General features: G+C 39.3%; 1 protein-coding gene across 1 annotated transcript; it reads right to left on the bottom strand.

The window, feature by feature from the left end:
- Window positions 1-4,252: 4,252 nt before the first annotated feature.
- On the bottom strand, window positions 4,253-8,635 carry LOC129236975 (uncharacterized). Its single transcript, XM_054871311.1, has 3 exons — window positions 8,292-8,635; window positions 7,675-8,215; window positions 4,253-5,260 (listed from the first exon to the last, which is right to left on the bottom strand). Exons 1-3 carry the CDS (start codon window positions 8,633-8,635, stop codon window positions 4,253-4,255), a joined length of 1,893 nt encoding a protein of 630 aa, XP_054727286.1.
- Window positions 8,636-27,495: the final 18,860 nt, after the last annotated feature.

Raw genomic sequence — 27,495 nt, 5'->3', positions numbered from 1 at the left:
AGGTTAAATGAAGCGGGTCGCTGGGAGGAAAAAACTTAAGGTTATGCCAGTCTACTTTTGCGACAAACTCAGTTCACCTTGGGGAGGACTGATTATATCATCCCCACGGTGACTTTTAATAAGAATTTTCACACTTTCTTTCCATCTCGGGAGGAATGGAATAAGGGATTCTCACTAAACAACTTCGATACTACGATATACAGGCGGCAGTAAAATGGATTGTGGTATTGCAGCTGGTATAAATTCTCATAGACTAAGAATTGAAAAAAATTAGTGCGTCTTCCTAATTCTTACAGTCTTTTCCAGGCGGAAGTATTGGAGGAATCTTGTAGGCTTCTAATTGCAGACTTCTCTCTGTGCAATATCAAATTCTTTCGGATAGCCAACCTGCACTGGATTCGCCTACAACAACCTATAAACTGGTGGAACAAAGAAGAAATAGGCTTACCTCCTTGAGCGTAAACCAGGGGTGGGCAAATACTTTACAGCGCGGGCCAAAATGAAATTTTCAAAATGTCTCCCGGGCCGGAGGACTATACCGCATATGCTTTGCACAAGCGGATGTTTTGGATGGAGTTTTTTCCCTGCCAATTTTTTTTTGACAAAAACACTAAGTATCATTTCAATTTGAATAAAATATGTCCCGTAATTTTTAAAGAAATATTTTTATAAATAAATGCCTATTAGATAAACCAGTCAATGAAACATTTTATTTTGTTACTTATTTATGTCTTAATGATACAAATTATTTTATATTGACACATAGTTATTACAATTTAACATTTATATTGCATTTCGTAAATATAATAGTAAATAGAATTCAAAAAAGAAAAGAAAAACATCAAACGGTAAAATAAATATTTAAAGTTAATGCGAAACGTGAAATCTCGAATGTTCATCTGACATTATTTCTTCAAAATTGGGTTCCAAATCACTTGCAGCAATCCTTAATACCGAGTGTAGATTTTCGTCAGTAATTTGTGATCGATATTTATTTTTCGTGGAAACCATTAAAGAAAAAGTTCTTTCACAAATATATGTCGAACCAAATAAAACAAGGTATTTTTGAACATAGTTCAAAAAATGTTTGAAATGTTCATCATTCAAAGCGCCATAGAAAGCACTCAATTCGTTTGAGTGAAAATTTTCTTTTAGTAAAATATTTGATTGTAAGTCAATTAGTTCTAGTTGAATTTCAACAGGGGCTTCTTGCACATCGAAATTGAAAGGTTGGCTAATTAATAATAAAGGTTTTTACATAGCTTTGAAATCTTGAAATCTTCTTTGGAATTCAGAATGCAGGTCTTGTGTTATTGTACTATATTTAAAAAAATCTGTATTTTTCAATGATTCTCGCCGTGCTTGCAATGAGGGGAAATGATTTAATAATTTATTATTAAAGTTTTCAGCAAATAAACTTAGTTTTGTCATAAATGCTTTGACGTTTGAGTGCATATTGAAAGCGAATTGTTTTTTCCCTTGTAGATTTATATTTAGTTCATTCAAATATTTTACGATATCTACTAAAAATGAGAAATCGTTTAGCCAAGCTCTATTTTTCAATTTAGGAAAATCATGTAGTTTTTCTTTTATCGACAAGAAGGATACTATTTCATCAAGCAAATATTGAAATCTGTCCAAAACTTTACCAATGCTAAGCCATCTCACTTCAGTGTAATAAGGAATTTCATAGAAGTCACTTTCAATTTCTTTCAAAAATTCAACAAACTGTCGATGGCTTACGGCACGTCCTCGAATAAAATTCACAACTTTGGTCACAACAGTAACGACGTGATTCAGTTTTAAAACCTTTCTGCATAGCACTTCTTGATGAATAATGCAGTGCAAAAATAATATATCGTGTTCTGGTTGTAACTTTTTTACTTTGTCGCGAATTCGTTTAAGTAAGCCTACATTTTTCCCTGTTAAACTAGGACAACCATCCGTAGTGACGCTTACTATTTTATTCCAAGTTAAACTTACTTTAACTAAACACTCTTCAAGAGCGAGAAAAAAGTCTTCACCAGTAGTTGTATCTTTCATTGGATGCACACTAAGAAGTTCCTCGCTAGTTTCGCATTTCTTGTTAATGCCGCGAATAAATATTAATAATTGACTTGTATCAGTAATATCGCAGGACTCATCTAAAGCCAGAGAACAATAGGTAAAATCAGCAATTTTTGTTCTTAGCTGGTCAAGTAAGTTTCCTGAAATATTTTCAATCCGTCATACTATTGTTCTTCTTGAAAGGCTTACATTTTCAAAAATAGGTTTTTTTTCAGGACAACATATCTCCGACACTTGTACCATGCATTGTTTAACAAATTCTTACATAACTTAGCAAACGGCTTACATAACTTAGCAATTTTGTGTGCGACAACATAACTTGCTTTTGTTGTAGATTTCTCTATATTACTTTGTTTGGTAAATATATTTTCTTGCTTATTCAAGTTTTTTGCCAAGTTTTCTGCTACAGTTTGAAGTTCTTTAAATGAATATGATGCATATTTTGGATGTTTTGTTGTAAAGTGCCTGTTTAAATTGTATTCTTTAAAAACAGCAATTGTTTCCTGACAAACTAAACAAATTGCTTTCTTATTTATGTTTGTAAAAAGATATTTTACCGTCCAAGCTTCATTGAAGTTTCTGCATTCCAAATCAACTTTTCTTTTTTTAGATTGACTCATTTTACAAAGGTCTACAAACCTATAATTTAATTAATACAATAAAATAAAACCAATGTTTTAAAATTTTACTTACAAAAAGTCCACTTTTTCAATTTTATATTTGCAAACTAATATTAGACTCGAACAAAAAAGAGTATGCGATCAGTACTAAATCAAAATTAACAAGACACGTGGTGCGACCTGTCGTTCCTCGAAAAGTGAGAGGAGTGCAGCATATGCCATAGATAACGCATATGCCGTACTCACAGGCATTTCGAACCTAGCGCGATCTCCTTTGTGTTTGACGAAAAAACCGCCCTGAGAGCGATCGTCGCGAGCGACCCGTGTGAAACACACGAAGATTGTTTCAAGCTCACGACATCGTCCACACTAGTGTAGTTAGCCGACCGCCCATTTTATTAAGACTATTATATATACAGTACGCACACTAATAATGCTGATGTCAACAAAATCTCATAAAAGAGTTTAAAAAAATGTATGTGCGGAATTTTTCAACGGGCCGGATAAAATTAGCAAGAGGGCCGGATCCGGCCCGCGGGCCGGCTTTTGCCCACCCCTGGCGTAAACCATTGCGTTACCTTAATCTAGGTCCGAGGACATCGTAACCTTGAAGGAAACGAAAAGGCAGACGACAAGAAATTGAGTCAGTACAACATCTCCCTCGTGAATGTCCTGCACTTCAAAGAAGCCGTGCCAAATATCTTGGCAATTATTTCTTTGAAGGCGTGGGAAATTAGCAAAATATCCCTAGGCCTAGGCCTAGTTGCCTTTTTAATAAGATTTAAGTGGTTTGAGCAACTTAGTTAGGGGATGGATATTAAATGCAGGTAGCGCAATGGGTCACCGAGTGTCTTGTCTTAGACAAGCAACCAGGCTAATCTAACCTCACCTACCACAAAAGTTTTGCAAACACAATTGGTTTGCAGTTTTACTTTTTTGTTATAAAAGGATATTTTTTAGTCTCCATTTCATATGCTTCTTAAGAAATTTCAGAATCTATTAGTTATTAATTTTAAAACAAATTTCATACGAAAAATGTATGGTATGCGCTTACATTTCTGGTATTTCTCTGTTTTGGAAGTTTTTAGTTTGATCGCACAGAATTATCAAGTGAAAAGAATTTAAGAAATAGGGATGCCAACTATCTAAAAAAATTAAATAAATTTAATTGTAAGTTAATTAAAATATTACAATATGGGTTTAACGCTTGCATCCTTTGTTAGGTGTATGGCCGAGCTATCTCCTGTTTTCTGAAGCCTCCGAATGGCAGATGGTTTTTTGCAAAGAGCTTTTCATGGCAGAAATACACTCATAGGTTTGTCATTGCCTGCCGAGGGATGAACAAACACTTTTTTATCATTTTGTGCTCATGCACTACCCGGACATTACCGCATGGTAGTCACACACTAACTCTTTCGCCCTTCGGGTTTGAAAAATTGTCTTATAAAAAGGTCCTTTCTGAATATCATATGCAATTATTATTTTTTTTTTTTTTGTATTGTTTACCTTTTAAAACTTCAAACAACTACACCTGTGCACGAAAACACCTCTCCCTCCCTTGAAGACTAGTTGCTTTCCACGCAGTGCATCCAGTCCACGACGCGCTTCATGCCCTGCAGTTTCTCGCTCAGCAGCTCCAGCGCAAACAGCGCACATGCCAGACCCATTAGCATCGAGTACAACAAGTAGAGCCCCTTCAGCATATTACTACTGATGGCCGGCAACCGTCGTGGTCTTGTGTTAATTATTTCGTAACTTCTACTCACATGTTTGGAAGCAATGTGCGAAGTTATTCCTGCGGCCATGAATTGCTTAATGCGATAATTAAAGAATGCACGCATCATAGAGTGTTTCTTGAAAAACATGGATATCTGCACGGGATAGATTGGTTCGTCGACGTACGTCAAGCGACTGGTTTGCCAATTTTGTTGATTGTGCCAAGCCAAAACGTCCAGCGTAGAATAAGTGGTTAAGCGTGACGTTACACTATTTTGAATAAGACTGTAACGTTTCGACAAATTACGAACAATTGTTGTCATATTTTGCTGATAGAAGTCCACATATTTGTCGGAGAGCAGCACATAGTTTTTATCTTCAAGCCCAGAGATGCTGCGCGGAACAGGAATGCGTCGCGATATGCGTAATGTGTCGAACAAATTCGCTTGGTAGGCATTACGCAGCACCAATGTAGCCAACAGCCAGGACATGAGTAGGAGGCGTGCGCTGTTATGGCGTGGTAATGCTTTAATGGGATTACCCATCAATACGACAATCAAATTGGTGGAGTCACTGCGTCTGGGTGTGCCGACTATTTTCTCGCATATCTGACGATTTGTGTACCTTACAATTAGGCGGATGAAAATCATGCCAACCACGCAACAGCAACCAATGGCTATCCAAACACCTGTGCGGAAAGCGAGCACCAGTTGCTTGATGGGACCGAAGTGCAAACCGCTACGCACAATGAATACGTAGGGGCTCTGGTGGTATGTGACAGAGTAACTGAAGACATGGCGTAAACCATCCGAGCTACTCAAACAGCCAATTGCAATGTCCGTTTTTCCAGCATTGAGCTGCGAATGGTGAGTGATGAAAGAATTGAGCAAAAGAAATTAATTTTAAAATTTTTTTTTAACAAGCTTAGTATCTATGTAGGTACCTATGAAACCGAAATTCACATAGAGATTACTTTGATTGTGGCTATGATAAGATACGGCTTTGATCGCAGCTAATAACCTGGATTTTTATTAGTCGCCGTAAAACTCATACAGCTCATTGTTACATAGCCAATATTCCATAAGATGTTCGCCGTAGCCAACGTGCAAAGGTCAAAAAATCATGCGCAGAATCTTTCTCTCAAACCCTCCAGCGTCGCTTCATCGGATGTTGTCATCGTCCAAGCTTCTACGCTATACGTTAGAACGGGAATGATGAGAGCCTTATAAAGTGTTAGTTTTGTTCGTCAAGAGAGGACTTTACTACTCAATTGCCTACTTAGTCCAAAGTAGCACTTGTTGGCAAGAGAGATTCTCCGTTGGATTTCCAGGCTGACATTGTTATCGGTGCGGGCTAGATAAACGAAGTCTCTTACTACCTCGAAATCATAACTGGAGGTTGGAGAACAGTCCCATATATAGAATTCTACGGAAGTTAGGAAAGTCACTGATTGCCATTCACTTGGGAGTGTTCCACAAATGGAGGGACCTATGTACAGTTTCAAGCCGACTCCGAACGGCAGATATTTTTATGAAGAGTTTTTTCATGGCAGAAATACACTCGGAGGTTTGTCATTGCCTGCCGAGGGGCGACCGCTATTAGAAAAATGTTTTTATTAATTTTGCTTTCACCGAGATTCGAACCAACGACCTCTCTGTGAATTCCGAATGGTAATTACGCACCAACCCATTCGGCTACGGCGGCCGCCACTAAATCACCATTTTTATTTTTACAAGCCTGCAAGAGTGTTTCCTTATCATTCGGTAGGTAGATAAGTGAAATGGTTGAAGTGCCCCTCTGGCATACCTCAAGTAGCATTAAAGCGCCCCCTTAGTACCATTAGAAGACATCCAACAGACCTCTACAGCCAGCCAGAGCTGTTGATGTAATGGAGAAGATTGATGCGATTTAGGTTGACGCACTGTCCCAGGCTGCCGGAGAAAGGAATAGCCAGTGACTTTAATAATTTAGCTGTCTAACTCAGACATTTACAGAGAAAGTGCCCAATAATGGTTAAATGGTAAACCTAGTATTTATGCGTGTGTGCGGATCGTTCAGTGGCAGATAAACACAGCTATGAGTTAGGAAATTGAATGGCATCGAGTCCCCATGACTTGCTGAGCCCTCCGTCTGTTGTACTGGGGCCACAGGGTTTTCGAAATACCACATGAAAAAATGGAGCTCCATCTTTTCTGCACTTTCCTGAGAAATAAGTTGTGCAATTCCCCTTTAACAACAGACAGGGGGATGCCAATGATCTGGTTGTAGACCTCTGAAACCAATTCAGTCCCCTTCCTGGCAAGCTCATCAGCAATTTTAATTCCCTCTCTGGTCCTATGTTCTGGAACCCAGATCAGAGAAATGTTATCTGCACACCCGAAAGATTTGATCTCCTCCTAATAGGAGTTGACTAATTTGAATCAGTTAATATTTCCCTTTCTCTCACGTTTTGAGCGACTTCAAGATCGCACAGACTTCTGTCTGAAAAATATGAGCAGTATTCGGCAATTTAAGATTGGCTGATTTCGAGAAAACCCCTGCAACGACTCTCAATTCCATCATGGAACCGTCAGTGTAGACATACAGGTCATCTTTATTGCATATATGGGTATTACTGTGGGTATTACCGCAGGCCTCACCCATGCAGACACCTGCTCGAGCCTGAGCCACCTCCCAGGCAACTACGCGGACGAGATCTTAAACAAAATAAACAGACATCTACTGGATCGGACAGTGTAACGACATTCATCGGGAGCCTCTCACCACCTTCTTAAGCTCCCGACCCCCGAATGCCGTTGTCGGAGTCCAACCACCACCAATCGCAGACGAAGAGCTCCGACTTCCACGACAGTCCCGCGTAACCATGGCACAATTACGTTCTGGATATTGTAGCAGGTTAAATTCCTACTTATCCAGAATCGACCGCGACATACTAAACATATGTCCGGCATGTGAAGGCACCCCACACGACACTAACCACCTTTTCACATGCCCCATTAAGCCCACTCATGTAACACCCCTCTCCCTCTGGACCTAACAAATCGAAAGAGCTAGTTTCCTGGGCCTACCGTTAGATGAGCTAGATAAAGACGACCGGAGATTACGCTACACTGGCAGGGCAAAGGTACTACTACAACAACCACAACAACTACTACGACAGCCACCGTAAACATATACATATTTTGTTATTATAAATAGAATAACCAAATTCCGGTTTCATAGGTATACTTTCGAAACATATTTTTGAATGCATTAACTTCATTTTACCCACCTCCACGAAGCACCCTTTCGAGTCATTAAACTCTCCAATAACACTATCCTCTTTTGGTATCGAAATATTCACGCGAAAATTCAACGCTTTCGACAGATCCTTCAACAGATCGGCTTCTATACCCACCAACTTATTAATGTCCTGCAGCTGGCGCAGATCGTTGTGATCACCTTTAAATCCCATGAATGGATAAGACAACTGCACACATATATTCAAAGTGCAGCCGTGAAAATCACGCAAATGTGGCGGAAAGAGGCGATCATCAGTCAAATTGCCATTCACGTAAGTATTAAACTCAATGATTTGAACTATTTGGCGGCAGAAATCCTTCCCAAAAGGATCATAAGTAAAAAATCCAAATTTGTTGTCTTCCAGCTGGAACATTATAACCACATTGTCCACATGAAAACGCAAACACTCCCTGAATATGCCGCCCATCTGCTCATTTGCAATTTTCGAGCTTTTAGTTCGCAAAGTTAAAATTACGAAGAAATGGAACTGGTATTCGTAACGGGTTACCGGAATGTGAATACTTAAGTGCCTGTAGGCGTTTACAGATATGAAAGTACGTTCACTTTCAAGGAGTTTTAAACAAATTTGCTAATAACTTTACTCACTTGAATGCTTCCATAGAATCTACAATAAAAATATTATAGTCCCACAGTCTACCCTCTGGCAAGCCAAAGGACAGCTGCAACGACATGGTGGGATTAAACCGCTTCAAGAAGTGGCGCATCAAACGGGTGTGCATATTTTGCAGTCCTGGCTGGCAATGTTCGCACTGCTCCATGATGATGAGTGTACTCGTTTTCGGGCTTATGTAACGTTCGGTCATGTAGAGCGCCAATTCGGCATAGGCCTCGTGATCCCCATTTACTTCGTCAATAAGAAAACGTAATTTTGCATCACTTAGAAGCGCAAACGCCAGTACAAAAATGGTTATTAAAAAGGATTTTGCCATTTCTTAAACTTTAGCACTTGAGCGCCTCTGCGGGTATAGAATTTTTCAAACACTTTTCGTATGGCAGAGGCTGACTAAAACTGTACTACTTGGAATTTGATTGCGATGCGTCAATTTATAACTGTTTTCAATTAGCAATGCGTAAATTAATTACTTAATATCATCAGCGATAAGATGTTGGGTTAATTTCAAGCGATTAATATTATATTTACCCCTGGGCTTTGAATTTAATCTCTTAGTTAATTTAATTAAAACATAGCCAGCGTAAAGGTAGATGGAACTTTAAATAAACAGGCTTGCGCGCGTGTGAGTGTAAAAGTATTGGAAATTGCACACACACCTTATTAAAGTACAGCAAAGTCATACGTATGGCCGTGTGTCACATATTTGTACAAGTGAAATATATTTTTCAACTGGCTGGGTCATTTTATTAGCCAGATCTGCATACCAACTGATGGTAGGCCTAGAGCCTGTATCCTAGTCAGGAACACAATTAATGCCTTCTTGCTATCTAATTTCAGTTCACCGGATGTGACGGTGGTCAGGGTGGAACCATCCAGCGACAGTTGCTTCTGTTTAGTGTCTGCCTACATGGCCCATGACAGATCGGCACCTCCAGAGGAGATGCAGCATTTGGTAGATACTCTCCTGCACAGAAAGAGAACATCCTGATCAGCTGCGACACGAATGCCAGACACACCATTTGGGGCAGCAGCGAGATCAACGAACGAGGCAGTCTCTTTTTGATATTATATTTAGCCGTAAACCACATACATACTTATCTGGAAGAAAGGCAAAACCCCAACTTTTGTTTTCCCGGCATCGGAAACATCAAGAGGTTGGGAGGAAGTTCATGACATTTCTCTCTCGACAAACGCTTCTGCCATTAAGGTTACAAATTGGACGGTTTCATGGAAGAACTCTTTTTCGGATCACAGGCTTATCCTTTTCAAAAACGATTTCGTTCGGGAAACCTTGTTACCCCGTAGAAACACTAAAAGAACTGATTGGTCTCTTTTTTATAGGGTTTTCAGCAAAAAATTGAACAGGAGTAAGTTTTTGACTAGCACTAGTGAAGAACTGGACATGCAAGTTAGACACTTAGAGAGGTCCTATCACATTGCCTTTAAAGTGACCTATCCAGTATTCTTTAGCAAGAAAGACTTTCCTCCCTGGTGGGGTAAGACGCTGACCGACTTGAAAGCGAAGGTTAAGAGGGTCTTCAATAAATGTTATCAAATAAGAAACGTTCTAGATTACCGAGTAATTTTGAAAGAATATAAGAAAGCCATTAGCAAACTCTTGGAAAGCGTACTGCGAATCCATTGAATCCGTAAAAACTCGGCCAGACTCAGCAGGGTCCTCTCCAAGGACCATTTATGTAAAACTCTTGTCAAAAGAGTGAATGGGGAATGGGCTGAATCTGCAGGCGAATCTTTAAAAATCCTTGTTGATACCCATTTCCCGGAAATCCTATTGCTCCAGTCTGTAAGGAAGTCGCGAGTCGGCAGGAGCGGTTACCTGCGATGTCCCTGACATCTATCCTGTCTGTCAACAGAATAAACTAGGCAATCGATAGCTTTTCCCCTTTCAAATCTTCAGGTATTTTTTGGTATCATGCCAGTGATGCTTTAGAAGACTGAAAGCTTGGTGGTTTCCGTCCTTCGTAAGATCTTTTTGGAAGGAAACCAAGTTGGTCTTCATTCCTAAGGCAGGCATTCCTACCTACCAAATGCATACCACATTTATATATATACACTTTTTATATATTTGTAGCTTACACGCTTTTTGGATCCAAGCTCCTCTTCCTATTTGTGGTGTGTATCTTAATATTTTCCCACAAATGGAGGCACCTGCAGTTTTATGCCCACTCCGAACGGCAGATGGTTTTATGTAGAAATACATTCGAAGGTTTGCCATTGCCTGGCGAGAAGCGACAGCTATCAGAACAAACTTTTTCTGTTATTTGGAGTTTCATGCGCGGGGATTCGGACCTTTAGTATAAGCATAAATTGCCAGGAGACTATAGAGGGATTTTCATGGGAAGCATATTCAGGTAAGGAATGCTTTTTTTCAGTATCTGCTAATTATTAATGCAACTAGAGAGGGACCAAAAGGCCAATTTTTAAGGTAGAACTGAACCGAACCGAAAATCATCAGTGGCCAAGAAATAATTAAGCAATGACTTTTTGAAAATCCAATGTATTTATTCATAAAAACATATCCAGAAGAGGTAAAAAATCAGTCACAGTAATTTCAGCGCACGAAATATACTTATGCAAATTCCTTCTCCGCCTGATCTTGTCAACTCAAAAAAGGCCCTGCTCTTCTTCTGTTACCACTAGTTGGTACCGCATCGACTACTTTCAGAGCCGCAGCGTTTGCAATCCGTTCGAACAATATAATCCAGCCATGTTCGCATATGCTTGCCAAAGGTTTTAATTAAGGTATTCAAAAAAAAATAGCAGCCGCTGTAGCCGAATGGGGTGGTGACTTCGAAATCCGGGCACGAACTACTAATAAAGCAATAACCTCATAAAAAGCCATGTCTCGTTCGGAGGCGGAGTAAAACTGTAGGTCCCTCGATTTGTGCAAAAAAATCAAGACGCTGTATTGCGGTTCGACAAGCTGCTTCACGATGATCCAAAAATGTTCGAGTTTTACGAACCGACTCTGCCAAATGTCGTAAATTGTAAATTTTCAAAATTCTAAAATCCAGCTCGACAGACTATAGCTACAACAATAGAGTAACAAGATTTTTTTTTACTTTTTACAGATCCATCAACATTTCAAGGAGAAATGATGCAGACCGTGGAGCAACTTTTTTCATTGCACTTTGTCACGGGAGTTTTTATATACTATATTAATTTTTGTAAAGAAAAATTAAAGGACCATTATTTATAATATTTAAGTACTAATAAACAATGCATACCATTTTTTTATATTTATTTCTAATTTCTTTATTTCCCTTCTAAAAACAGTTTTTCTTGTATCGCATTTTTGGCGCTGCTGGACGTATGTACCCCTTAAGCTTCAAAAAAAAAAATAACATAAAGTTAATGGATCTCCAGTTTTCATAAAACTATACGCAGTGATACCTAAAAAATTAGAATTAATTTGATTACAGAAACACGATTAGAACTAAACTTAAACTAACGAAGAACGAATGTTTGCGTATTTTAAAGTGACAAGCTCCACAACTAGCAGACTATGACGTCGATCGGAGAAAAAAGAGAAAATTAAATTAGGTATGTGGTAAAGTTCGAAGGTTTGTGAAGGTCATATGGCAAACCAATGACCACCTTAAAACGTGGAATATATTTGAAGCTCATAATAACATCTCACGCGTATTACGCAAAAGTCGTAAGAGTTCCACACCTACTTTGGCATCCAAGAATTAAAACGGGAAATTTTTCACAAACAAATTATTTTCAAATTTTCTTCGCATTTTCCTTTAATTTCTTCAAAATGGGCTTTTACTTCAGTATTATCAAAGTAAAGGACAAAATAAGTAATAATTAAACAAAAATAGAAATTTGTCATATTTTTTGAACTGTGCGCTAAGGTTAGATTAGGTTAGCCTGGTTGGCATTAAGCCAAGCATAGCCCTTGTGGTCCCTAATGATACCAGATAGAGACCGATCTCAACGAGGACTGAAAGTAGACATCATGTAGGATGTCAACGCGTATGGGCGAATCTAAGCAAACTGGGGGATCCGCTTTTGAGACGCCCTCCTTAATTGTTGAGTTCTTTCTTCCTCTTGTGTAGGCTAGCTCCGCGGCTTTCCCCACAGCAAAAACTTCCGCTTGGAAAATACTGCTCTGGTCTGGCAGATTGATAGGCTGCCTAATCCCTAGTTTTGAGCAGTAAATCCCAGCTCCCACTCCGTTTAAAGCTTTAGAGCCGTCTATGTAGATGTGAAAAGTCCTAGGGCCAGGCTTCATGCCTTTGTGTCATTCCTCCTCTTCAATTGTAGTACGAAGTCATGCAGAAGAAATAGAAAATTTTAGAGTCAATGAGTTATTATTGTTGTTGATCGGTTATTCTACTTTCAACGCCACTGCGAAGTTTTAAGTTTTAAGTTATAAATTTCAAATTTTTTTTTGTTTGACTTTTAACTTCAAAAAGTATTTCTTGTTAGTTAATTTTTGTATAAGCAAAAATCTACTCACACGCATTTGTAGACATATACACCTCCATTCGTAGCGGTTACATGCTAACTACTCGTCTGTCATAGAATTTTAGTAGGCAGAAAAAAGTGCATATTTTCCATAAACGAAACTTAATCCGACACCAGTATCGCACGCCATTTGCATGCAACAATGCACATGCCACACACAGGTTCGCATATCTGCACATAAATACCCACATGTGGTAGGTATGTAAAGTTTCGCATGTTAGCACACACATACAGACAAGCATAACCACGCTGGCGCGCCTGCAAGCCCTCCTCCTACGCTAAGCAAACAAACAAACCGCTGTGAAGAGCAGATCATAAGCCCACACACCCTCAAGTACAAGTGTACCTGCACCCGCTGCTGGCAAGTGAAATGTATGTGCATATGCATGCGTGCGTGTTGTTGGCGTGTGATTGCGTAAAACCTGTGGAGAACTTTCGCAAATAATAATGACATTCACTTGGCTTATCACTGCCACTTGGTTGATCTTTAACAAATCCACACTTCAAACACTTTCAACACTTCCACTGGCATTTAGCTCACTTTTCAGTCAGGAATTCTCAAAATGTTTTTTCTTTTCTCTTTTGTTCTTTTGTTTTTTTTTTTGCGCTTTTATGTTTTGCTAACTTTATTTAGTTTTACCTGCACTTGCTTGCCTTTGTTTTTCCACAGTAATTCTAACCAAAAGTTGTGGTTTTGTGGTGCAAAAAATACTCACTTCACAAAAAGCAAAGGCACAAAAACACGCCAACATAAAGTTGCAAGTGCATGACTTTTGCACACATAGTCGGACGCATGTCTACATACATACGGATGTGTACATATGTCTGAATATGTTGGATTGCATATTTCGAATAGTTAAATTACGGAAATCACGAACAGCATAAACGCCCAGCAACAACGAGATACCCACGCAGCGGCAGCCAGTAGCAAAAAGCAATCTCACTCAAGCGGCCGCCATTCAAATACTATGTAGGTAAATACGATTATGCAAACTAAAAACATGCTTACATACAGACAGTGCACCGAAATTCCAGCCTTGCGCTTGTGTGCGTTTGCGGAAAAACTTTTGCACCACCCAAAAGCGGAAACAAAAGAAAAGTTTTCAAAATAATTTTTGTGGTTGTAAATGCAATTTGCGAGGCCCAACTAAAAACTCCACACGGCAAATGAACGGACAACTAAAAACTGAGCTTTCGCACTACCAAATGGAGGGTGTGGCGTATACGTAATATTCAATGTCGGAGTGCGGGAGAGTTAGTTAAATGAAATCAATCCGAGTTAATTTTCAGCAAATGCGTTGCTGTTAAGTGCTAAGCACAGTCTACTTAAATATTTATTGGAAATAATTGCGCGAAATTGCTACACATTTTTTGCAAAATTTAAGGAAAACTAATTAAATTCAAAATTTAACTTTGTGGATAAGCAACTTAAATTCAAATTGTTTTCACTTTAATATTTGCTGCTGCTGCCAGGAAGATGGATTTATTTTAAACTCCGCAGTGGCAAAATAATAAATAAATAACAAAAAGGAGAATATTAATTAACTATTAATATTAGATTAGATTTGTGGGGGGTTGAACAAGTCCAAGCACTCAGTCAGGAGACCATTGTACTACACCCGGATAGATTTCAGTAGAAATAATAGAGATAGGAAAGATCTAATGTGGGTGGTTGTTTGAGGTCACTCTTCCACAAATCTCTTGGATTCATTGATGAATCTTAAGAGATCCGGAAGAAGATGGGTATGAAATTTAGTTTAGTATATCGCAGTCCAATATCCTAAGTCTGATCCTGGAAAACGGCGGACAGCTACAGAGAAAACGCTCTGCAGTGTCGTCATCCTCAAGACAGGATAGGCATATCGGGCTGTCGACGGTACCAAGCCATATGCTGACCACAGGCGTTCTGCTGAATTTAATGTAATATAAATCACGCTACAACACATCGATTACGCTGCCGGCATATGTCTCCTGGCACGTCGCCTGAACGAACATAAGGAAATGGGTTCCGCGCTTTATAGCGAAGCCAGGTCTGTCGGCCTTAAAATCAACTATAACAAGTCGAAGTTGAGGAGTCTGGCAGATAAGGTGGACGGGTGTGAGGTGATTTCAGTTACCCTGTCGAAACAATGGGGGAATCGACTTACCTCGGCAGCTAAACTGCCCCAGGAGGTGGCACGGATGTTGACATACGCTCCCGAATCGAAAAAGCCAGAGGGAAATTCGGGATGTATGGCGAAACAACAACCTGAGTTAAAGTTTAAAACTTAGGCTCTTCAAGTCGAAAGTACTAACAACTGTTGTGCAGAAGCTCTACCTGAAAAATCATCCACGCTATAACCAGTCGCTTAACAAGTCTTTGCCAACCACTGTTTAAGGATTTTATTCTGAATTTTCTGACCAAAAATAATGGCAAACAAGGAATTGCTCGAAAAAGCAAACATGAAGTCGCTAGACATTTGGATTCGAAGACAGAAATGAAAGTGGGCAAAAGCAAAGAAGACACTGGAATGAAACCCACTCACAAGAGAAATCTAGAAAAGAACTATGGATCGCGAGATGGCTCAACCCAGTTGAGCTGGAAGCAAATGAAGTCGTTATCCAGTAATCAGATGAGATGGTGCGTATGTGTTGTTGGCGCCCTATGTCACACTGGGGATTCAAGGAAACAATGATGATGATGAATTAAACATCGGTCTTCCTGCCGAGCTATACAAAGCTGCAGGTATAGAGCTGACAAATTGCATACATCAGCTCGTTTGCAGGATATCGTCGGATGAGAGCATGCCAAGCAAATGGAACCTGAGTGTGCTGTGTCCAATAGAGAAGAAGGGTGATCCTGAAATCTCCGCAAACTACCGCGGGATAGGCCTGCTTAACATCACATACAAAGTCCTGTCGAGCGTATTGTGTGAGAGAATGAAGCCCATCGTCAACAAACTGATTGAGTCCTATCAGTGCGGCCTCAGACCACCATAGACCAAATCTTAACAATACGCCAATGCTGGAGAAAACCCACGAAAAAGAACTCGACACGCACCACCTCTTCGTCGATTTCAAAGACGTCTTTGATAGCATGGATAGACATTACCTCTATGCCGCTATATCTGAGCTTGGTATCCCCGCAAAACTAATACAGCTGTGTAAGATGACGCTTCGCGTTACCACAAGCGCCATCAGAATTGGAAGTAACCTATCCGAGCCGTTCGATACCAAGCGAGGTTTCGGACTAGGCGAATCTCTATCTTGTGACTTTTTCAACCTCTTGCAGGAAAAAATATTTCGTGCTGCCGAGCTATCTTCCATAAGAGTACCATGCTTCTTCTGCTATCGACATTATCGGCGAAACCAAACGCGCTGTATGCTCGGCATACTCCAGTTTAAAGAGAGAGGCGAGAAAATAGGTCTTGGGGTGAATGAGGGTAAAACAAAGTACCTGCTGTCAACCCATAGGGAGTCTTCGCGTCTTGGACAATATGTTAGTGTTGACAACCAACAATTCAAAGTTGTGAAGGACTTTGTCTACTTTGGGACCAGTATTATCATAATAATAGAAATTACGTCAGCCTGGGGATCAAATAGAAAATAACTCTTTCCAACAGGTTACTTTGTGCTCAGTAAGGGACTGAGAAATAGAGCTCTCTCGAAGGACTAAGCTGGGACTCTATACATTCTAAAATATCATCATTCCCATCCTAAATAAGCGTAGAAGCATGGACGATGTCAACAGCGGATGAAAAAGTTTTGGGAGCCTTCGAGAGAAAAATTCTACGTAAGATCTTTGGCGCCCTCCGCGCTAGTGAGGAGTACTGCGTATGGTGGAACAGCAAATGTATGAGCTACAATATATAGGGACATGGCCATAGTTAAGCGTGTAAAAATACAGCGGCTCCGCTCGTTTGGCATGTCATCCGTATGAAAAAAGACGCTCCAGCAAGGTGAAATTACGACGCGGCACCCCAAAAAGTAAGGTGTGGAAGAGGAACACCACATCTCCGTTGGAAAGACCAAGTGCTGCAAGACCTCTCTTCACTCGAGATTTCTAGCTGGCACCAACGAGCACAGGACAGAAAAAGCTGGCGCGCTATTTTGGATTCGACGAAAACCGACACACCGTTGTAGTGTCACATAAGTAAGTAAGTAAGTAATTAAATTTTTTTCAGGTATTTTTCGGTTTTTCGGCCGCCGTAGCCGAATGCGTTGGTGCGCGACTACCATTCGGAATTCACAGAGGGAACGTCGGTTCGAATCTCGGTGAAAACACCAAAATGAACAAAAACATTTTTCTAATAACGGTCGCCCCTCGGCAGGCAATGGCAAACCTCCGAGTGTATTTCTGCCCTGAAAAAGCTCCTCATAAAAATATCTGCCGTTCGGCTTGAAACTGCAGGTCCCTCCATTTGTGGAACAACATCAAGACGCACACCACAAATACGAGGAGTTGCTCGGCCAAACACCCAAAAGGGTATATATATGGGGCGTTCCACGTCAACCGGACCAAAGCTCTGTCCAAAATTCTGTGGGATGAAAATAATCATATAATATGTCAAAATACTCGTAAACTCATGCCCTTTCAATTGCAAAGTGGCAAATTTGAAAATTCAAAATGGCGTCATTACTGTGTCACCTCAAAGACACTAAATTCCAAAATTTGCAAATATATCTATCAATTACTTTTAAAAATAGGTTCAAAAATGATGACTCATGATATATTTGAATGTTTTTGGGGTCGCTGATTACGAATCTGAAATCAGATTTTCAAAATTCAAAATGGCGGATCCAATATGGCGGACATTTTTCGAAAATTTTTTTGGATTCGCTTGAAACTCATCACTTGGGGGTTTTCGGGGTCGCTGATGACGAATCCGATGTCAGTTTTTCAAAATTCAAAATGGCGGATCCAATATGGCGACTGAAATTTTAAAAGAATAATTGAATTTACATGAACTATGTTACTCGGAGGTATTTGAGGTCGCAGATCACGAGTATGATGTTAGAATTTAAAAAATTTTAAATAGTGGATTCAATGTGAAAGATAATTTTTAAGAAACGTATTGAATTATTTGAAAGTTTGTAAGTTCTTAGGTAGCTGATCGCAATTCTGACTTCAGTATTCTAAAAATTCAATAAGTGTTGACTATTCATTTAACACTAGTCAGTTGTTTACGTAACGATCTCATCATGTTAGAATTTCTTCCCCTTTATTTGTTTTTGTAGTAACACTAAAGTGTTGGATTTTATTTTATTATTTATCATTTAATAGAGTCTAAGATCTTAACTTGTTAGCCAAAGAAGTTAATTCTCTTTCAAAATATTCCATTTGTTGCGTCTAAGACTTCAACATGTTAAGTATGGTTCATCTTCATTTGTTTTTGTACTTAACATTCAACTGTTAGATTCTCTTTCGTCATATTTCATTTGTTTTCGTCTAAAACCTTAGTGGGTGAAGCTTGTTTCGTGTGCATTTGTTTTTGTAGTAACATTGAAGGGGTTGAATTTCTTTACACATTTTTCTTTGTTTACGTCTAAGACCTTAATTTGTGAAGGTTGCTTCGACTTCATTTGTTTTTGTACGAACACTGAAGTGTTAAACTTTGTTTCGTCATTTATAACTTGTTCCCTATAATATTAATGTGTTTAACTATGTGTTCGCTTCTTTATTTGATATTGTAAAAGCATTGAAGAATTCGATTTCATTTCGATTTATATGTCATTTTTTGTTTGGTCTTCAATATTTGTTTTTCAATTTCATTTGGCGTAGCAACGTTGATTTTTGTAACTTAATTAGCCATCATGGCGGATAATAAAATGGAAGCTTCTATTTATATGACTCATGTAGATAGATGCATTAATCCTTTAAATCTTGCTAACCATAAAGGGATTAATTTAAGAAAACTGTCCAAGACACTGTTAAAAAAGTTTCCTCTGGTAGCAGAAAATGCAAGAGTTTGCCATCAGTGTCGTAAATTGTGAAATAGCAACGATTATGATACTAATCAGGATCATTCTGTAACAGAAGAACCTGAAATAAAGAAGAAATGTGTTTCAAGAGAAGAGCAATTGGAGCAATTATTAAACGGCCTAAAAGAAAAATTTACTTCTTTACCGAAAAATGATCTACTTCGCATATCTATCCTAACCATAGCTCCTGACTGTTGGACAGTAAGACAAATTGCTTCAGAGTTTGGCACTTCCGAGAGACAAGCTAGACTAGCTAAACATTTGAAAAATGTTGGCGGAATTTTTGCCAAACCTGGATTAAAACAAGGAAAAACATTACCTGAAGAAACGATTAATAAAGTTCAGGAGTTTTATGAGTGTGATCAAAATAGCCGTTTAATGCCGGGAAGAAAAGACACTGTATCCGCTAAAGTCAATGGAGAAAAACGATTATTACAAAAAAGACTCTTGCTTACCGATATTAAAGTAATGCATGCAGAATTTAAGGAAAAATATCCTGATTTGCCGATTGGCATGTCAAAGTTTGCTGCTTTGAGACCAAAAAATTGTGTTTGTGCGGGATCGGCTGGCACTCATAGGGTTTGCGTCTGCTTAATTCATCAAAATTTTAAATTAATGATTGATGAGTTGAATTTTGAAAAACTGGCACCTGATTCAGAGCTTTTAATTAAAAATTATAAGGATTGTTTTAATTTTGTTTTATGTAAAATTCCTCAGCCCTCTTGTTTTCTTTTAGAATGCACCTCATGTCCTGGAATTGAAACCTTTTTAAATAAAGTGTCAACTGCTTTAGAAGCTAATGAAATTAGTGAAATTATTTGTAGATCTTGGCAATCGACTGATAGGTGCACTCTGAAAAAAATGTTCTTTTCCTCAGAAGATTTTATAGGAGAAATGTCCACTCAGTTTAAGAAACTTTTACCGCATCATTTTATTGCTAAGAGGCAGTCTGAGTACTTTCAGGAAAAAAAAAATAATCTTCAAGACGGCGAAGTAATATTGCAGTGTGATTTTTCTGAAAACTATGCTTTTGTTGCGCAGGATGCTGTGCAACGATTTCATTATAATAATGATCAATGCACAGTACATCCTGCAGTTTTCTATTACAAGGAAGGGAATGAAATGAAGCACCGCAGTATTGTATTACTGTCAGACTGTACAACGCATGAAACTCCAGCAGTTTACATATTACAGCAGACAGTAATACCGGAAGTAAAGAAAGTATGCCTAAATGTCAAAAAAATATACTATTTTACTGACGGGGCTAAACAGCACTACAAAAATCGGTACCAAATAATGAATTTAATAAACCAGGAAAAAGATTTTAATGTAAAGGCTGAGTGGCATTTCCATGCAACTGCTCATGGGAAAGGAGCATGCGATGGCGTTGGAGCAGTTTTAAAAAGAGAAGCAACGCGTGCCAGTTTACAACGTAAACCTCAAGACGCCATTTTGAATGCCAAAGCTCTTTTTGATTGGGCAAAAGAGCACATTAAATCGATTCAATTTTTTATTTATTCAAAACAGCAACATGAAAAAATGAAACGTTCGCTAAACAAGAGATTTTCCGCGGCACCTTCTGTAACAAAAATCCAATCAGCACATAGTTTTATAGTTACACCACATAATAAACTCAACGTTTATAGGTACTCGAATGACCATGAACCGCTCGCCATTGTCCAATATTAATCAGCCGTTTTGAAATATAAAACCATTTAAAGAGAGTTACTATCAATCAGCCCTTTTCAGAGCTAATAAATTAATTAAAACACCAAAAAATAAACCTTTAATCAGCCCCTTTCAGGGCTAATAAAGTAGCTAAAACACCAAAAAATAAATCATCAATCAGCCCTTTTTAGGGCTATAAAACAACATTGATTTGACATATTGGATCCGCCATTTTGAATTTGAAAAACTGATATCGGATTCGTCATTAGCGACCTCGAAAACCCCCGAGTAACAAATTTTAAGCAAATTAAAAAAAATTTCGAAAATATCCGCCATATTGGATCCGCCATTTTGAATTTTGAAAAACTGACATCGGATTCGTCATCAGCGACCCCGAAAACCCCCAAGTGATGAGTTTCAAGCGAATCCAAAAAAATTTTCGAAAAATGTCCGCCATATTGGATCCGCCATTTTGAATTTTGAAAATCTGATTTCAGATTCGTAATCAGCGACCCCAAAAACATTCAAATATATCATGAGTCATCATTTTTGAACCTATTTTTAAAAGTAATTGATAGATATATTTGCAAATTTTGGAATTTAGTGTCTTTGAGGTGACACAGTAATGACGCCATTTTGAATTTTCAAATTTGCCACTTTGCAATTGAAAGGGCATGAGTTTACGAGTATTTTGACATATTATATGATTATTTTCATCCCATAGAATTTTGGACAGAGCTTTGGTCCGGTTGACGTGGAACGCCCCATATATATTAGGGCGGGTCGATTTAAAAATCGCTCATTGCTCTGTGAAAATCGTATTCTAGGGATCAAAATAAGAAACTTTGCCGAAGAAACCATACCTCTAAAACGAATTCTGATGTCCCCCAATTTGGGTCGAACTTTTAGTGTCTTCTGCGGGGAGGCAAAAAAATTGCCCCCAGACCCAAATTGGGGGATATCAGAATTCGTTTTAGAGGTATGGTTCCTTTGCCAAAATTTCTTATTTTGATCCCTAGAATATGATTTTCACAGAGCAATGGGCGATTTTTTTGCCTCCCCACAAATCGACCCGGCCTAATATATATATGTATATATATATTTATCGCTTTTGTCAAATGACGCAGAATTTGCTAATTGCAGCCCATTTTACCCAGTCCAGTATTTGTTGATCATAAATATGTAGTTGTGTGTGGTATTTCGGAGGTCACAACTGCAGCAAGCGCAATTAATGACTTTGTAATCGGTTTCGTTTGTTTGCCAGTTAGTCATGCATAAGAAAGTATAATACACACACACCCACACACACACACACTACTATAGTGGATCCTTTCTGCAACGTTCACCGTTCGTATTACGAGGAGTGTTTTGTAGCGAAAAAATAAAGAAAACCCAGTTGCACAATTCGCAAAGCAAATGAACTGCTTGGAAATTCATTGCACACAATATTTTTGCACAAGCGAAAAAAATTATTTCCTACTTTGAAATTATTTCACATACTCACACTAATCCACAAACAAAAAGCAGTACGCAGTGAACTGCATTCTTCGTGTGTGGGCTTATACGTTTGCAGAGAAATATATAAATAAATATAAAAAAAAAAGAACTCCTTACTGTGTTGCCTGTCGGCGGACAAGTTGACAGCATACGAGTAGTCTTCCTGGGTCCGCTTGCTTTACGCTTCTCCCCACTTCGTGTACAACCTCGAGGCATACGAAAGTACATGCACATACCAGCACACACATACAAGCACATATGAGCTTCTTGTTGTTTGTCGGAAATTTGATTATACTCAAGCGCCACTGTCGTCATGCTGCTACATCTTCTTTTCATGTTACTCCTTCTCGGCCTGCAGCTTCAATTTGCCTTTGCACTACTCCTTCTTCATTTAGTCAGTTTTTTTTGTGCTTTCTTTCTTCACCTCTTTATTTTCTTTGTGTCTATGTGACTACCGGTGACTTCGTTACTTACGTGTGTATAAGTGTATATTATCGTGTACGTGTATGCACGTGATTCAACACATACGTAAATATAATATGCATATTCGTATTATTTATGTGTTTGGGTGTGTGTGCGCGCCTGCTTATGATGCATCTTCTTCGCTGCAATTTTTTCCTGTTTCTTTAGTTAATTCTTTTATTTATGCAGTTTTTTCTTTTTTTTTTTTTTGGTTTTTGTTTTTTTTTTTGTACCCTACTCTTTCCGTATTTTGTGCTCATGAACTTTTGACAACTTCTTGAAATAAACTTCACGTTGCCGACGTCACGCTCAGCTGCTACGGCTTTAGCTATCTGAAGCTGCCGTTGGTTGTTGCTGCCGCTCACGGCATTTGTCAGTTTAAATAAATTTGTTTATGGTAATGAATTCATTTAATTTTGCTTAGTTCTGTTTCCTCCTTACTTGCATAATTTCTAGTTGTCACTCTTTGTCTTAGTCTTGTTGCTGACAGTCAGTCTCCATCCGGCCAGCTTCCCGTATAGGAAGCTTTAGATTTCGAATTAAATATTTTCAATTTTGGCTTAAATTTATGCGCAATGAAAGAAAAAGATGTCTATCCAGCAATAAATTGGAAATATGTTGTAGCATTAGTGCAGGTGCCTTTTGTGAAGGTTGATACCTCAAAAATCCAGTTTAAAGAATGTTCCCAAATGTAGGTGTGACCAGAGTATTACTATGAGTCAGTTTTTCCATCATCCTAGTTTTACATTTGAATTGAGCAGCAGTAAAGGGGCAAATTCGGAGGGCTTTTTGCCCGTCATCTCCTTCGGAAGGCGTACTAAATACTCCTTGCAGTAGTGCAACCGGAAATCTTTTTCTTTATTTTGATCCGTCATCTCTGTTATGATACTTGTATGGGCAAACTCAGGAAAATCTTTTCCAAGTAAGTTTTGCATAACTATCGGAGTTTTTTTTTTTGTTTCGTGGTGGGTGAGGAGGGTTTAAAATGTCTTCGCACTTACAGCGACCGCGGTCAACTGCGTCGAATGGTGTAGCCACTAAAACAATCCCTCCTCCACTTCTGGGGAAACTCCCTTCCCGGAACTACCTTGCATTACTTCGGGAAGGCCCAGAACGGTGTCCCTTAAATGGACCAATACTATTCACTCACGTCAAGGTCCACCATATTTTTTAGCCAGCTTCATACTATAGGCTCGTCTTCTAATGTCTCAGTGCCGTCATACCACTGGTATGTGTGGCATACTCTCAGGTTCCGGTCACATAGGCGTATCGGAGTCAATGACTGCGTGAGTAACTGGGTCCGATGTATGCTTCAGAACAGAATTATTCTAGCATCAAACAGAAACGCATCAGTAAGCAGTAGGGCGGGTCGATTTAAAAATCGCTCATTGCTCTGTGAAAATCGTGTTCTTGGGATCTAAGTAAGAAACTTTGCCGAAGGAACCATACCTCTAAAACGAATTCTGATGTCCCCCAATTTGGATCGAACGAAAAATCCCACTTTGACCCATTTAAAGTACTCCAATCGAGTCCAAATGTATAACCGACCCCCACTAACTTTGGACGGCCGATCCACCCATGCCAGTGGCACACCCCCTGGAATTCCCCTGGGGGGTTCCCCATACAATCATTTCAAAATACCACCATTTTTGGCCTTTACATGAGAAAAGAAACTAAAAAGTCCGACCCAAATTGGGGACATCAGAATTCGTTTTAGAGGTATGGTTCCTTCGCCAAAGTTTCTTATTTTGATCCCTAGAATATGATTTTCACAGAGCAATGGGCGATTTTTTTGCCTCCCCACAAATCAACCCGGCCTAGTAAGCAGGGGTCCACAGGGTGGAGTCCTGTCTCCACTTCTATGGGGCCTAGCTCTGAACAAAATTTTACTGCGACTCAACAAAGAGGAAGTGACCTTCACGCGTACGCAGATGACGTCGTGGTTCTAACAAAAGGTTTATTTACTTCTACTATTAGCGAAATACTAGAAGGAGCTCTGGAGAAAATACGTAAACGGGCTGGGAGCAGTGACCTAAATGTTAACTCAAGTAAAACGCAATTAATGTTGTTTACAACTAATAGCAGTATTCCTCAGTTCAGACTTCCATCAATCAAGGGGGTTGAAATTCCGCTTACAGGCAGAGCAACACATCTGGGAGTAGTGGAATATCCGAAGCTTAACTAGAGGCACAATGTAGGAAAGCGGGTTGAAAAAGCGTAAGTGGCTTATTAAACTTGCAAAGGAGTTATCAGTACAAACTGGGGTTTAAAACCTAAACTCACACTTAAGATGTATACCGTGGCCTGCATTAAACATTAAACAGTGTAACGTTAAGCGGCTAACCAGCGTAAAACGAGCAGCGTGCGCAGGAATAACTGGAGCTATGCCCCCAGCAGAGACACTTAATGTCATGTTCTACCTGTTCAGGATAAAAGAAGCTCGTTTTTGGAATGCTAGGATGTTTGTTCATAGTTTTATTTTGCACAGGCAAAGTCTTACTAGCAGCTCATCAGCTTTTACTACCGCTAATCTAGACTTCAGAATAGCGTTTAAGGTAAAATTCCCTACACGAAAGGAATGGGATTTGAATTCAATGGTCAAAGAGAACACAACAATAGTTTACACTGACGGATCCAATAAGGGTTGCTTCGTCGGCGCTGGTGTACTTATATATTCGAAAGACCACGACACTTCCAAAACCGTTCGCCTAGAGAACTGGAATCGTATTTTTCATGCAGATGTTCTCGGAATAGGAGAAACTTCCAGGATAACCGAAAGTATGCATTTTTTCAGCTAGTCAAGCAGCCATCTTAGCTTTAAAGTCACCTACAACCAATTCAAAAGTCGTCAGACAATGCAAAAAAAACTTAATATTTTAGCGCACACGACAGACATCACCCTCATCTGGGTACCGGCCGTAGGAACATAGAAGGACATTAGAAAGCTGATGTTCTGAGAAAACGGAGGGCTTCCTCGATAGTATCCGAAATGGTAGCAGTGGGCTGCTCCCGAAGCGTCTACAAAAGGGAGATCTTTTGCAAGCCCATAAGCAGGGTGTTGACAGATGTACAATACCTGCAAAATAGCGAAGGAAACGTGGCCAGATTACAACAAACTAACCCAAACTGACAAGTTGTTAAGAAAACCAAGAACAGATTGCTTTAGAATTACTTCAACAATAACCGGCCATTGGCCTATCGGAGACCATGCTGAGAAGATGGAGTGGGCGTACAACAACAGATGTAGCTGCAACCAAGAAGATTCTAGGGAAACAGTCCTACAGTTACTATCTGTGTGAGTGTCCAAGTCTGGCTGCTCTACGACATAGAATGCTGGGGGAATTGTCGTTGGTTAACTGGAAAGAAATTCCAGAAAAGAAAACTTAAGAAATGTCAATTGTACCAAGTACGAAGTCTGTTGTGTTCCATAAATTCAAAGTCAGGCCTCACATACTTATATTTAACGACACACTAGAATCGGGAAGATTTGCACAGGTCTAACTATCTCTATTTCTCTATCCTATTCTATATTTTTCCTTCTGTTGCTTCCTCCTTGACGATCTACCTTTTCGCTTTCCATAGCTTTAAATACAATGAGCTTCTTTAGCCTGAGAGTTTTAGGAGTAACCAAATCTCTCGGTGCTTCTTGGCTCAACTTGTCAAATTTCAATTTCAAGCCTAAAATATTAAAGCTTACCAAGCATGAAGCAACTAAATGCATTTTGTGTTTAAAGAGCCCAGAAAAAGCAGAGTCCGTTAAGAGTATCCCTTATACTACATTGCAATTTTTCCCCATCTACTCTGCTGTACTGCATTTAAAGTAGCACTTGCTTACTTTCATACTGGAGTTACATCCATTAAATTTTTGTTATTGTTTTTTTCCAATATGAATATTTCTCTAAAAGCAAAAATAATATGAAAAAGTGCCGAACAAATATTCTATCGATTCATCACCTCTTTAGAAAGCACAAATTCTTACATCTTCTGCAAAAATATTCAATATCCACTAGAAATTATTCATAAAATTATCTCCGAAGCACGTCACAAACGTACGAATGGTTGCTAAGCCCAAGACCAAATACAACTTCGAATACGTGCGTCAGTCAATACGTACGACGTATGCAAGTATGAGTAGGTGTGTATGTATGAGTAAATGCACGCTCGCGGTAATAATGTGTGTTTGTTTTGCAAAATATTCGTATGTGGAGGTGCAGCGGCTGCTTTGAACTTCTAAGAGAGTGCACAGAGTCCTGTCGTGACAGCTTCCGGCGGCAACTTTTCGGTGCACACAGAAAGCCATGCACTTACATGCATACTTAACGCGTTGAGAGTCGCCGCATATAAACAAATTTAGATTATTCAGGCCCATTATTCTAGTGTCACTAGAATGCCGTAGGTATCAAACATAATGCAGACGTCTACCTGCGGAAAATTATTAAACTTAAATTTTAAAAAAGTCTTTCAGTGCTGCTGATGTAGTGAAGTAGAGAAACGGGATCTAGGTGAGATAACTGCCTCAGGTTATCACCAAAAGGTACACTAAGGAACCTCAAGCGCTTAGCCGCCAGACCCGGACATTTGCATAGAAAGTGCTCAACGGTATCTTTCTCTGCAGGATCCCCACAACTTCTTCAGTAGGGGTTGTACGGAATCCCAAGCTTCTCCGCATGAGTTCCGATCACCCAGTGGCAGGTGACTACCGCTATGAGTTAGAGAATTGAATGACGTGGGATCCTCAGCACTTTATGCATGCTGCTTCTGTCGTATTGAGGCCAAAGTATTTTTGAGATAGCACACGATGAGACAGACCTCTATCTGTCATGCGTTTTTTTAAGACAGAAATTGTGCAGTTTCCCTTTAACAAAGGTCAAGCCGACACCGATGTCTGAGATGGGGAGAACTGACCGGTTCTGTCGGCCCCTGCCTGGCAAACTCATCTGTAATTTCATTTCCCTCTATGTTCCTATGCGTTGGAAACCAGATAAAAGAAATGTTTCCTGAACGTTTGTTCTCCTCATTACAAGAGCTGACCAGAAGAGAGCTGCAAAATGGCGACGACAGAGCCTTACGGGGCATTTTTACTGTCGGAAA

This window comes from Anastrepha obliqua, chromosome 2 (assembly GCF_027943255.1).
Source record: "Anastrepha obliqua isolate idAnaObli1 chromosome 2, idAnaObli1_1.0, whole genome shotgun sequence".
NCBI lineage: Eukaryota > Metazoa > Arthropoda > Insecta > Diptera > Tephritidae > Anastrepha > Anastrepha obliqua.
The sequence above is the reverse complement of the archived record's forward strand: the minus strand, read 5'-3'. Positions and strand labels throughout refer to the sequence as shown.

What these genes read in the sequence shown, in the direction of transcription:
- LOC129236975 (XM_054871311.1), bottom strand. Translation starts at nt 8,635, where the DNA reads ATGGCAAAATCCTTTTTAATAACCATTTTTGTACTGGCGTTTGCGCTT. An exon ending in GATTCTATGGAAGCATTCAA is followed by an intron (nt 8,216 to 8,291) that starts GTGAGTAAAGTT and finishes AAACGCCTACAG; the next exon opens with GCACTTAAGTATTCACATTC. An exon ending in CGAAAGGGTGCTTCGTGGAG is followed by an intron (nt 5,261 to 7,674) that starts GTGGGTAAAATG and finishes CACCATTCGCAG; the next exon opens with CTCAATGCTGGAAAAACGGA.